The sequence below is a fragment of the Vespa crabro genome, chromosome 9 (genome assembly GCF_910589235.1).
Source record: "Vespa crabro chromosome 9, iyVesCrab1.2, whole genome shotgun sequence".
NCBI lineage: Eukaryota > Metazoa > Arthropoda > Insecta > Hymenoptera > Vespidae > Vespa > Vespa crabro.
Window position 1 is genome coordinate 6,530,241 of NC_060963.1, and position 14,113 is coordinate 6,544,353.

At 35.7% G+C, this 14,113-nt stretch overlaps 1 protein-coding gene across 2 annotated transcripts in view; it reads right to left on the reverse strand.

The window, feature by feature from the left end:
* The window catches only part of LOC124427087 (integrin alpha-PS2), a 50,848-nt gene that overhangs the window by 4,243 nt on the left and 32,492 nt on the right, over positions 1-14,113 (reverse strand). The window contains exons 5-10 of one of the 2 annotated variants that reach the window (XM_046969556.1): positions 11,429-11,490; positions 3,312-3,360; positions 2,753-2,830; positions 1,552-1,727; positions 897-1,135; positions 63-678 (exon numbers count right to left, since the gene is read on the reverse strand). In XM_046969556.1, coding sequence (XP_046825512.1) covers positions 63-678; positions 897-1,135; positions 1,552-1,727; positions 2,753-2,830; positions 3,312-3,360; positions 11,429-11,490 — 1,220 coding nt within the window. The remainder of the gene's footprint in view (positions 1-62; positions 679-896; positions 1,136-1,551; positions 1,728-2,752; positions 2,831-3,311; positions 3,361-11,428; positions 11,491-14,113) is intronic. The other variant, XM_046969557.1, reaches the window with a different exon arrangement.

Here is a 14,113-nt window from a genome sequence, read left to right on the forward strand (position 1 = left end):
AAATAAAAACAGAACATGTACGAATGATGATAAGAAAGTTAAATAGGATTAGACTAGTTTACCTGTACTGTACGACAAAGTTGTTGATTTTGTTCGAGTGTAATCGTCTTGTTTATCATGTTTTTATTCTCATGTTCAATGAAAAACAGTCGTGGAGCCTTTGTTTTCTTAACGTCGACGACGTATTGAACATTGAACACGTATCTTGATGCGACACCATCGCCGTTGTATCTGAAGCATCCTCTTAATGGTAGAGAAGTAACTCTGGTACCATCCGAGAGAGTATAATTCTTATCATCTAAAGAGATCAATTTCGACTCAGTTTCAAAAGTCACGAAAGAATCCATTTTAATGACTGGACGCGCTCTGAAGAAGAATGCTGAGCTGGATTCGTAAGCACCAACGACCAAATCAGGATAATGATTCCCATCGAGATCTAAGCTACCAGCTACGGAAAATCCGAAGGTCTGAATTGGTACGTTCAATTCTTCCGCATGAATAGCTTGGGAATATTTTTCTAAAACACCGTTTTTCGATCCGTGATAAATGTAAACGGCGCCGCGACCGTTTATTCCACCATAAGGAGCACCAACGACGAAATCACCATAACCATCATGATCGATATCCCCTAAAAAGGCCAGTGACAAACCGAAACGTCCGCGATTACTCTCTCCGTCTCTGAGAAAACAAGATAAAAACCTTATCGAGAAAGTTCAGCGAACACTAATGTAATTTGAACATTTTTCGAATTTTTCTTTCGTTGTTCTTTTTTTTCAGATAAAGAAACTAATCATTTCTCCTTTAAAAAGTATATAATTTAATCTAATATTAGATTAATTAGATCGTAATAATATTTTCTTAAAATTCGAGACATTAGATATTATTTTATTATTTACCTGCTGTCAACCTTTCGGAATTTTTCGTGAGCTCCTCCTTGATATATAACATAGATCCTTCCGGTTTCGATATTCATTTCTGGATTGTCCGGAATAGTATACATCGGTGCACCGACTATAAGATCGTCTAAACTGTCACCATCAATGTCACCAGCTGCAACGGAATAGCCGAAGTAAGCACCCATTTGTTCACCTGTGACGTTTTGATGATTGGTCATGCTGGAGGTAAAGAGTACGACCTAGAACAACGAAGATAATAATATATATACCGGGTATTCTATTTAAAGTCAATTATCTAGATATTTCCGTCGGATTGAATGATATGAAAGTATGTTACATGACAAATAAAATACAATGATATGGACATTTCTTTTTCAAGATCATTCTTTTTAAGATACCATAGTCATCGGTACAATATAAGAAAGGTATGCTTATGTTACAACTATAATATGATAGCTCGTAAAAAAGAAAATTAACTGAAGAGGCTATCAGTTTCTTTTTATCTTGAACGAAAAAAAAGATTACGTTCGAATAGTTAGATTTCTTTTTTGTAAAGAAGAAATCGGTGAATAAGAAAGAGTTATAAAAAAGAAATTACGATTAGGCTAGGTAGCTATTTATCGTTGGTTAGCAGTAAGGTCAGAGTATATCTTACCTTGCCACGAAGACCAGATCCCCTGGGTACACCAACAGCCGTGCCACTGTCTCCGTTTCCAACGAAGTCTCCCGCGGCGACAGAGTAGCCCATGTAACTGTCGTCTTCGTTCGCCGGAGCTTCCTTTGTAGACATCATTTTGGCGCGACTATTCAACGGCTGCGAAAATGCTTGCCCTGTAAAGCGAATTGTATGGTATCTTTAAGGACGAAAAATTTCAGACGATGATTAACGATCTCGTTCGAGTGGGTGGCATGTCCATGTATGTATTTCTTTCAAGATTGCATATTTAATCTAAATGACTATATTTCTCTTTCTTTAGTTAACGACAAAAGATTTTTTATTTATTTTGTAGAATATCATTGACGATTATGAAGAATCGCAATCGTGAAATATCACAAATGATGGACATGTTTGCGGGTTTACAAGCGATACACTATTATTCATATTAATATTTAGCTTTTAAGCGTAAATCGTCGGTATCGATAGTGACATTATTTATACGCAGCGACATTCCAACTGTCTTGATATCTTTTGAAAGATACGACGATAGAGAAAAACTGGAGCGACGATTAGAACGATTACGAGTAGCAGGGTAGATGGATCCAATGTTACGTTGAACGGCTCTGCTTTGAGATGTGAAGCTGGAAAAAGCGGCCTGCACCTGTTAGACGTGACCATCCTAAACTGACCTGGCAGTAATTAACGAATAATGAGCGTTCACGAAGCTCATTTTATCGATTTTAGATTAATTATTCGTTAATGTTTTCGATTGTTGTTTGTTTTTTTTTTCTTATTTATTTTTCTTTTGTTATTGACAAAATAGGCACAAACAAGCGTCGTAATTAAAAAATTCAAACGAATCGTTATTATGATTAATAGATTTGAATTAGGATCCACTGCCAAGCGAGTATTAAAAGGGTAGAAGATTTTTCTTTTTCTTTCTTTTTTTTTTGTTTTTTTTTTGTGTATTACTCGACACATTCCTACGAAGATTTTCCTTAATGAATTTTCAGAAATAACAGCGTAGGAATCAAGCAACACGTGTTAATTTGGCATTTTTTAAAGTGGTTTGCAACAAATAGAGTCAAGAGAAAATGGGTAGCTGATTAAAAACCGATTATCACTTAGACATGTATATTGTTTTATTTATTAGAAAAAAGGGGGGAGAGAAATTTAGGCAGCTGCAAATACGTGGTACCTGCAACTTCTTCCTGAAGGAAGGACGTAGTTGCCACGAATTGGAATCTCATCGAGGTGCTGATAGAATATAGCTGACCTGAAACGTTTTATCCTTTCTAAATCACTTAAAGATATTAATTCAAATTAATAATAATCCGTCTCGTTTCTGCCGCTTCTGAATCGTCCTGTAGTAGCAGATAGCGTGAATAAATAAATTCAATCCATTTTTACATAAAACAATAATAAAAAAAAAATCTATACCTACGTATTTCTAATAAAGACAACGATGAAGCACAAATTTCGTCATCCTCGTCATTGAGTAACTTAAATCGCTTAAATCTTCTTTATTTCTTTTCTTTTCTTTTTTTTTTTTTTTTCGTCAAAATTCAATATTTTAATTCGATAATTAATTAAAATGATAGAAAATGAATTATGCTAGCTATTGTTGAAATTGTTCATATTCCTTTTAAAAATATCTTGTTCGAGAAGAAAACGAAATGATGCTTCATCGATTCGTTGAACCTCAAAGATTTCTTCAATTATTTCAAAGATCGAAAAAAGAAAAAGCGATCACTTACCTTGCCAGTACCAACTTCCTGGTGCACCAATAAAGAGTCTCTCGCCATTCTGAAATCAATAAGAGAATTAAAATTCGTTGTTTCGATGTAATTGAAAAAGGAGAAGTGGAAATACAAAAATAAACAAAAAAAAACAAGAAATAAAAAAAATTTTTTAAAAAATAGAAAATAAATAAAAAAAAAGAAAATAATAAAAAAGAAAAGTGTAAGAAAAGCTCGATTCATTAACATTATGCATTGCTATTTGGTAAATACAATAGTATGTGAGACGAACAGGAAACCGAGTGCACCCACGAAACACGAATTTTTCTTTTTAATTAACAAGATAACTTCGAAGATAGTCACGTACATGTACATACTCATGTACTTACTCTGTATACGAGTCTCACAAACACGCGATAAATCGGTCGTTCACGGAACGTGTGTACGCTTTTATTCGAATGCAAGGGGGGAAAAGGAGAGGAGACACGGTTATGCATGCATGCTCATATTAAATTTGTCGAGCGAAACGTACGCGAGAAATCGCAGATAAAAATGATCTTTTAAGGATACTTCTTTTTATCATTGGCGTTAATTAATTTTAATCATTAATCCTTTTCATTAGCTTATACGCAAAGATTAAAAAGAGAACTTTTCCAATTAAACATTGTTAAAATAAATTAAAACGTTGTTCTACAACGTTGTGTCAAATCGTAACGTTAAATTAATTATCGGCAGATAACTTTTTTTTTGAAATTGAACATTAGTTGCAAATACTTTTTTTTTTTTTTTTTTGTAATAAGACGATTGAACGGAATTTTAATAAAGAAAATCGAAAAATAATTAAAACATTATCTAAAGTTTCTGATACCATGTGATTTATTAAAATGAAGATAAGGTACTTAAAAACTCACGATGGTAATGCCACTTAATCTCTCTCTTTCTCTTTCTCTCTCTCTCTCTCTCTCTCTCTCTCTCTCTCGAGTGCCACTCGAAATCGTCGACATACCTAAACCCCCATTAATTCGTTCACGACTCGCATTTCCCATGGCGTTTAACGTACGACGACGATATACTATTTTCAAAACCGATTCTAAAAAAATAATCGATCTCGAGTTTTCGTAACTTGAAACGTTGTTAACTCGAAGTGATCCTTTAATGCTTACCACTATATAATATTCAATTGATTTCGTTTGGAAATTCACATTTCTATTATTTATATATTTATATATATATATATATATATATATATATATATATATATATATTACATTTACGATTTCATAGCGTTCATTCGGAGTTCGTGTTCGTATGGAACCGGTTAAAGTGTATCTCTTTGTCCGTTAGCGAGATACGCGCGTTTATAGTAGCCTATAAATTATCTTACTAACACGCACGCTTCCATGACGTTTGCGTTCACGTTGTGTAACGGTAAGAACCACGACGGAGACATCTAACGACTGTAATAAAGATTACGCATCGCATACATATTAATTAATAGCCTGCAGAGCATGAATGATCTCGTAAGAGACCAGAAACGTGTGGAAAATAGATGAGGCAGTTCCTTTTCATTCTTTTTCCTGCAAAATTACGCAATCGAAGTAGTACGCATGTAGTAAGTATATAATGCAAATGCATGATCAGACGCATACATGAAAACGTATGTATATGATAGAAATGTGAAAAGAGAATGAATAGCACGACGAATCAGTGGAGAATAATAATTATCATTTATCATTAGAACAAATCGAAATTACGTAATGCAATTGTTTATAAATTTTTTTCTTCTTTTCTTTTTATTTGTTTTGTTTTCTTTTTCCTCGTTCAAGGATCAAAAGAGATTGTCAAAAAGCGACAAAATTCATTCGACGATCGATGAAAGATCCACTTCATCATTATATCGAGAATAAAGATCCGGAGTCAAGGTCTTGTTTTAAATATCATTGGGATCAAAGTGTTAATCGCGGAACAATGCCGATGCACTTTCTCGGAGTGCACCTACGCTCGACACATGTAACCGATCGCCTACTCACAAGGAGATGTGTACGAGTTTTATAAATTAAATGGGGGACCTATGATAGTCGTGGGTAATGGTGCCGATAAAGATGGAAGAGAAGAAATCATTTGAGAAGGACAGTCAGAAGGATGAAAAGGAGAAATACGCATAAACGCTTATGATCTTCTGGAAGATTATAAGTTCGATAGATAATTTAAAGGAAATGCAAAGTCACGTGCTTTGAGCATCGAATTAATTACAGCTGAGTTTGGTATATATAATTATTTCTTGATAGGTAATCATAGAGAATCCGTTAGAGATAAAGAATGTTAACAGAAAAGAAAAAAATATATTGTAATATATATATATGAAATAAAATATTATAAATATATATATATATAATTATAAAAATTTATATATATATATAATTTACATAATATAATATTATATATATATGATTATAAAAAGAGAAATTATAGAGAGGATAAACGTATCGATTTTTTTAAATAAACGCTTACAATACACAATTGCGTATTGTATAGAGAATAGAACGAATAGAAACGCGATTAACGATTGGAAAGCAATTCAAGGGAAGATAAAAGATAGTAGGACAAAAGAGGGCGCGATACTTTTAGTTTTTATTTTATTAGGAGAAAGGGTCGGGAGAGGTTGAAGAGACTTGCCTAATCCGGTCGCGGGAAATATCGTATCGGAGATAAAAGAAAAGCTTATAGGTAGACACACACACATACACACACACACATATGTACCTATATGTAAGTAGGTATATAGTAGCGAGAAAGTGAGTGTGTGAGAGAGAGAGAGAGAAATAGGATAAGAAGTACCGCGTACCTGCAAGGAATCGCGAAAAGAAAACTAGCGTCTAACTTCGTTTTACTCTCCTTATCATGAGAAATGGCGGCCGTTTATAAAACAATGCAAGCAGGACCACCGGCGCGCGTAGGTGGCCTCCTTGCAAACAGTCGACGGTGAACACGGAACGCGGTGACAGAACGAAATGTCCAAGCCTTAAATGGCCACCTGAAACTCTTTTCCCTTTCCTCATCCCTTGCCCCGCCGTCCTGTGCTTGCATATATCCTCTCCTTTTTCTCTACTCTATTTCTTTCTCTCTCTCTCTCTCTCTCTCTCTCTCTTTCTCTCTCTCCTTTCTCTTTTTGTCTCCTTTCTCTCTTTTCTCTCTTCTCTTATTCTTTTAACTTTTTTCCCTCATCCTTTTATATCCTGACTCTCAGAGCTCTCTTGGTAGGGATTTACGCGTAGACTCTAAAGGCGCACTTTAAACGTAAAGGAGACACGTTTGTCGACGCGACAAAGAGTCTTCTCTTTCAACTCGAACTCATTTTAATCGCCGTTTACCTTACGATTTAATGCTCAGATTCCCATTAATTTTCAACTTGGCTACAACTGGATTTCGAACGAGTTGGAATGTTGTAAAAAAAAATTAAAAAGAAAAAAATAAATAAAAAGAACTAAAACTGGAAGAGAATGAAGGAAGAAGGAAAAGTATCGGATGCGATACGTCTCGGTGGTCGGTCAGTAAAGGACGGTCAAAGTACGAGTTAAAGTGGCGCCAGTTCGGTAGGCATTTCGGCTCCGGGACTTTATTTATCGTTCGTGTCCACAAATGTTATTATTTGTGAGACGGCGCACCGGCCGCAACGCCGGCGATTCGCACGCTCGCCGAACAATGGGAACCTCCTCCAGCTCCTCCTCGTAGAGAGGATACACAACGATGTCAAACGTGCGACTGAGTCACGTGAACGCCCAATGTCTCGATGGGCGAACACACTAAACACACACACACATACACACATACATATATACACAATCCACACATAAACACACATATACATCTACAATCACATAATCACACATACATATGCGTACTTACACCGATATACCTACCAACCGTGACTTCTGTACGTCTTTGCAATTTTTGTTTTGTTCCTTTGCAACAATGAAGAAAAATAAAAAAAAAAAGAAAAAAAATGAACGAAACGAAACAGAGAAAGGTAGAAATTTCGAACAGAAAAAGGTAGAAGAATTTTCAGGAAAACATATACATCTGTGTTGTATGAAAAATTCGAAAAATTATTCGTCATACTTCATTGAGAAAATGGTGCGAATTTTCTTTCTTTTCTTCTCCTTCTTTTATTTTATTTATTTATTTATTTTTATTTATTTATTTTTTCTTCTTTTTCTTTTTTAATATAACGTATCGATATCGAGAGATTCAAATTTGGCATTTTCTCAATCGGGGAAATAAATTAATTGTTTACATCAAATGAATTCTCTTAATACTACGGTCGCATAAGAATTTCATTGTGGAGAAGCGCGTTCGAAGCATTAGTCGTGCAACGGTAAGCAAATACGTGCATTTGTCGCTCGGTCTCGTAAGGACACGAGAAGACACGAGAGGAGAAAGAGAATGGGAAATGAAAGAAAGAACGAGAGAAAAAGAAAGACAGAGAGAGAGAGAGAGAGAAAGAGAGAGACGATGCATACTTGTACCCCCTATGGAGTAGCGTCGACTCGATGCTTATACACGGGAAAAATTTGCAACCGAGACAATGGCGGTCGGAGGCACCGGTCTGTCTACACGAAACACGACCGACACGAGTTGTATTCTGGCGCCGATCGGAAGAAGAAGGAAAGAGAGAAAGAGAGAGAGAGAAAGAGTGAGCATTCGAGATTGAAATATAACCGAGCGACCGAATGTGTACTCGGGAGTACTGAGTGAAATTTATGCCGACATCCCAGGCCTCGTGCTCTCTTTCTTTCTTTCTTTCTTTCTTTCTTCCTTTCTCTCTCTCTCTCTCTCTCTCTCTCTCTCTCTTTCTTTATTTCTTTCTTTCTTTCTTAGTAAAGCTCGAGATCACCCTCTTGGCATGCCAGTCGAGATTGAAAGTACTTAACCCTTTGCTTGAAGAATTTCTTACATTTCTTTCCCTCGGTCCTTACGCGTTTTACTATTGATACGTTTATCGTGTTAGAATCACAATGACTACCAATGTATATCGACGATCTTTTCTATATTACCAAGGTACTCTTGCAAAAACAAACAAATAAAAGGGAAAAGGAAAACAGAAGAGAAAGAAGAAGAAGAGAAGGAGGAAAAAGAAATAAAAGAAGAAAAAAATTAATGACATAATGAAACGATTAGGACGTAGACGTAAACGTCTAACGTTTCGCAAAAGAGAAATTCCGCGAGTGTTAAATCGTCGTGAGATTTACGAGCATATGCTTCTTCTATTTTTTTCTTTTTATTTACTTATTTGTTTTCTATTTTTTCTTTTTCTTTTTTTTTTAGCGGATATTTCGTGCACTTCAAACTATCGTTTGAGAAATTATCTTTCGCAGCATCTCCGCTAACAGAACACAGAAGAAAGAAAAAACGCAGACGCATGCACGCACTCACACAGGCATGCGCGAAGCCTAGATATTACAAGCCTTAAACGTGCATCGCTTGAAATATACCATATCGAATGCAAGCAAAGAAAGAGAGAGAGAGAGAAAGAAAGAAAGAGAGATTGTACTCTCTCGAGGGCAAGAAACGTATGGCTGGACGACTTTGGCGAGCAAGAAACGATGTAAGAGTTACATCGAAGCGATCGATCGAAAAGATACACAGGCATCGATCGGTTTCTATGCATAAATGATCATCGAGATCTCGAATGATCGGATGGACGAGCGTGCAAACGACATTCGATGAATTGGTAGGACCGAGACAGAAATTCAATCGATCGAAACGTTTAACGTCGTATTAATTTTCATCGATTTTCTTTTTTAAACGAATAATTTGAGGACAGAGGAATCTGTTATACACAATTTTTCTTTTTTCTTTTCTCTTTTCATTTTTTTTTCTTGTTTCTTTCTTCTTTTTTTGCCAAATCCAAATGATTCTGCATGGCATCGAACAGAACGATCGAACTCGAGAAAACGATCGAGATAAAGTGGATGGATCGTATCGAAGAATCGGCATCGATCGTTATCGAGCCGGCTATCGATCGATCGATCTCGAACAGATCCACTGCAAAGATAACGCGTGTAAGTTGCTTCGAGGAAAGGGTACGCGATTCCAGAAGCGAGCAGTTTAACGCGAAGATCGATGGTCGATCGTACGATCGTTGGCATCGAAAGGCCCTCTAAATCACCGCCAGTGAGATTTAGTAGTCGAGTGAGACTCGGCTCCGTCCTTTGAAACAATAGCAATTTTTCTTGCAATGTCCATTCTTCTCTTCTCTTTGCCATTTCGTCTTCGAAAGGTGGAAATATATATATATATATATATATATATATATATATATATATAGAGAGAGAGAGAGAGAGAGAGAGAGAGAAAGACAGAACTGTCAGAATTCCTATTCGTATTCATTTGGAACTGATCAATATATGTTCAAATATCCTAATATTTTCTTTAAAAAATTGACGTTTTATTCGTTCCTCTAAAAAAAAAGAAAATAAATAAATAAAACAAAAAAAAGAACATAAAAAAGAGAAAAAAGGAAAAATGTCACGTTTGATTGTTATTATTATTATTTTTTTTTTTCATAATAGAATCAATCTGCTTATATCATTTATTCGTCACGCTTATATTATTTGACTTAAATAAAATTGGCAATAAATGTCCGACCTGAAAGAAAAAAGAAAACAAAAAAAGAAGATAAAAAACGAAAAAAGAAAATAAAAAATTCAAGAAGACATAGATACTATTTCAAAAGATAGTATTTCGAAAGTGAATTAGGCCTAAGGCACACTTGTTGCTTAAGGATGGGGATGAAGCGAGAGAGAACGTGGAATGAAGAGGGTCGATTTTCAAAGCGTGGGTAAAAGCACGGGGATTGAACCGAAGCGAGGGCGGGGTATTAACATTGAATGCCGTTTCGCGAGAGGAGTAAAGTCGGCTACGATCTGCACGGGGAAACATGCATTAAACATCTGCCATATAGCCGGACAATTCTGAATTATACATCCGAGGAAGATAGCCGAGCAACTGAGTGCTCGCGGAATTGTCCCACTATTTCTTTGGCGGCAATCGAAGCTGTCCCGCTGCGCGAAAGCACTGTCTCTCTCTTTCTCTCTTTCTCTCATTCCCATATATATATATATATATATATATATATCTTTTTCTCTTTTACTCTCTTTTCCGCGTCTCAGTTTATACGAAGCTCCGACGTCGTGTCGAGGAACTTCTTACGCGCAGAGAGATTAGATCGAAGTCGGTAGGTCACACGATCGAGAGAAAAAAAGAAAATAAACCAAATCAAAATAAAACAGAACAAAACAAAAAGAAAAAGACAAAGAAAAGAGATAGAGATATAGATAGAGAAAGAAAGAAAGAAAGAAAGAAAAGAAGAAAGAGAAGAATAACGAGGAACGAAGACGGATAGTGAGATATACAACGTAACATGGGTACAAGTGTCATGAGGATAAATCTCTCTATCTCTCTCTTTCTTTTCCATAATATAAGTACGTAGGTAACCCATTTTATTTCCGTAAAATTTAAGGAACGTATGGAATTAAAAGAAATCGAAGAAAAATTTCCTCGTAAATGTCTTTTCGATCCTGACCCGATTGGAGGGACCAAATCGAAAAAATGGGGGTTTCAGAAAAGCGAGCTTTCGACAAGACAATCGACCGTGTGTAAGAAAAAGAAAAAAAAAGAGAGAGAGAGAATCCTACCGATTGCTCTTTGGACCGTGGGTAAGCCACCGTACAAATAAGAATACGAATACATCGCGATGTTGCGTAGAGTAGGAATTCGCATTCCTCGCCATATTCGGTTCTAACCGACCCCCCTCACGTCGTCCCTTAACTTTTTCCTGACGTGTTGCCCAGCATCGGGACACACCAGCATTATATTTATATACATACCCTCTTTCCAACCCTCTTTTGGGATTTATACCGTTAAAGGTTCTTTAGAGATCCGCCTCACCGATTCTCTTACCATTCTTTTCTTTTTCGTGTGTTAAAAAAAAGAAAAGAAAAGAAGCGATAAAAAAAATGCAACTATTATATACCGCGTCATTGTTCCTTAATTTTCGCGGTTATACGAATATAAAATAATGAGAAGAATGAAAGAGTATTGTTCTAAAATTGTTACTTAAATTTCTTTCTTACCTTGGCCATCGCGGCACCCAAACCGGCCTGACATGAGCCTTGCCTGTGGTATCCCCAAAACCCTGAAACGGAAATGGACAATTATATAGTGAATGACCTTCTTTTTCTTCTTTTTTTTTGTTCTTGAAATTCTTCATACTTCGCCAATCTCATAATATTCTTGGTATTTGTCATGATTCAATGGTTTCTTTTTTTTTTGTTTTAAAAAAAGAAAAAAGGAACAGTAAATGTTTTTTTAATAGACAAACAGCTTCGCTCGATCGTTATCTAGATGATCGATAAAATAATCGGGATTTCGATTGAAATACATTCAGGAAATTCTCGAAAGTTTTGAAATTCGTATTACTTATAACGGAAGTAGTACTCTGGCGCATTTCGACGGCATTTGAACACGCCGGAGGTCGAACCTCGAGTATTACGAGTTATTGACTAGGAAGTTGAACGGCATACGTTTCAAAGGCATCGTGTGCATACGCCTAAATGGGTAGGTGCACGCATCATTAACCTCGGATCGATCTTCGCTCGGCTAGTCTACGACTCATTTTCTCTATATATCCTAGTTCGCCATGCCCACGAGAGAATTCCTTTTTCTTTGATTTAGTTCCATAGAAAAATTCCAGGCGCCAAGCAGGAAACTTCGATAACTTATCGATAGATAAGGATAAAAGATTTTAATTAATTAACCTTTTCGTTAACATTCGTTTTACGTTACATTATTTCCGGTATACCGATATTGAAAATTTTTACATTGAAAAGAATGAGATTTCTTTGCCAATTTAATTATTGATTATTTACGAAGGTTAAAATATCTATATATATATTTCCTTTACGTAACATGTTAATTATAATTCGAATAAACTATCTGGCATTAAATTGAGAAAGAAAAAGAAAAAGAGAGAGAGGGAGAGAAAGAGGAAGAGAGAGAGAGAGAGAATGAAGCTTCCAGTTTCACGTGCTATCTGTCTTATCTCCGACCGTACGGGAAAGCTTCCGAACTTTCAGTCTACGGTCACTACTGTTTGTCAGCGGCTATCGGAACGGCTACATAGATAAGAAGGTAAAAATACGAAAGAAGAAAAAAAAGAAAAAAAGAAAGAAAAGGATGAAAGTAGTAAGAAAAGTCGCCCAGGGTGGTCTTAAATTTTCTCCAAGTCACGATTACCATAACGGTTATCGCATGAAACTGAGACAATGTCAACGATAAAGTGGAAAGTTACGAGTTCGATAAGGACGGAAAAAGATTACAAGTGGATCGTTTCTCGAATATCAAACGACAGATTTTTAACTTTGGAAGCTAAAAGAAAGAAAGAAAAAAAGACAGAAAGAGACAGAGAGAGAGAGAGAGAGAGAGAGAGAGAGAGAGAGAATAAGAAAGTAAAAGAAAATAAAAAGAAAGGCATCGAATTCGCGCAGAAATAAGATGGAGCTTCTTGATACCTACATTGAGAATCTCTCGACGTAAGCGGACGTGAGAAATCTGCCTTTTGAGATCAGATCTCCCTGTTTGGATCCCTGACCTCAGCAAAGCCAAACCCCGTCGTCCACGAATACGCTTACGTCACGCACGCCACGCATGAAACGCGTACGATGCGTGTTAGGTACCTACAACGTACATCTCTTGCCGTAACCTCGTTCGTAATCTTTCTCACACTTTCAAACGAAGGAACGTCGGAATCATCTATTAATATTATGAAAAGAAATAAACGAAATCGTTAGAGAAACTCGAACGGTCAAGCTTTTCATATCTCTCATATAACCTTATGATCTATTTTACGATATACTTATTAAGAGAAAAATAAATTTATCGATCTATTCATAAGAAAAAAGGAAGAGAAAAAATAAAAAAAGAGAGAGAGAGAGAGAGAGAGAGAGAGAGAGAGAAATATCGATGTTCAATTAAATTAGAACGTTAACTTTTTAAGAGGTTCAAATAATTAACCTCATTCCATTCTCAATGATCTTTCAATTAAATATTTTAACACGAGAAATATCTACAATTTTTCAAACATTTTTTTTCTATCGACATACCAGAAGATCAAACAAGTTGCAATGTCGAATCAAATTCGACGTAGGGCCACGTTTAATTAATTAATTAATTAATTAAGAAGACCAAATCTCGATGGAGCGATAGAAGTGACGATGCGTTTATTGCGAAACAGAGACGGAACTAGATATGTCGACGTTTATGAATAAAACGATACGAAGATTTACAGGGTGTCTACGAAATAATTAGTTGTATTAGTTTCAATTATTTATGAAATAATCCTGTAGAAAAACATGTAAATCATTTCAATTCTGATCATCATCAATTGACTTAAAAGATTTTTCAAATTAATAACAAATGAGAAAAAAAACAATAAAATATATATATATATATATATATATATATATATATATATATAACATTAATTTCGCAAAGAGAATTTAATTCGATTAACAAGTAAATATCTAATAAAATTTATATTATTTACGAGTGTCTCAACATTGATTTAAATAATTTCATTTTTAATTCTGATTGATAATGAAATATTTCAATTGGAATGGTCAATCGTCAATTGAATTAAATATTGTCCAAGACCGTCGACGCAGGGTCATAGCAGTGTGCACGGACTGTAAGAAATGTAGGCTCGAATGGGGGAGAATATCCGGTCTGCTCTCCGGTCGGAGGATCTCGGCCGTGCCTTT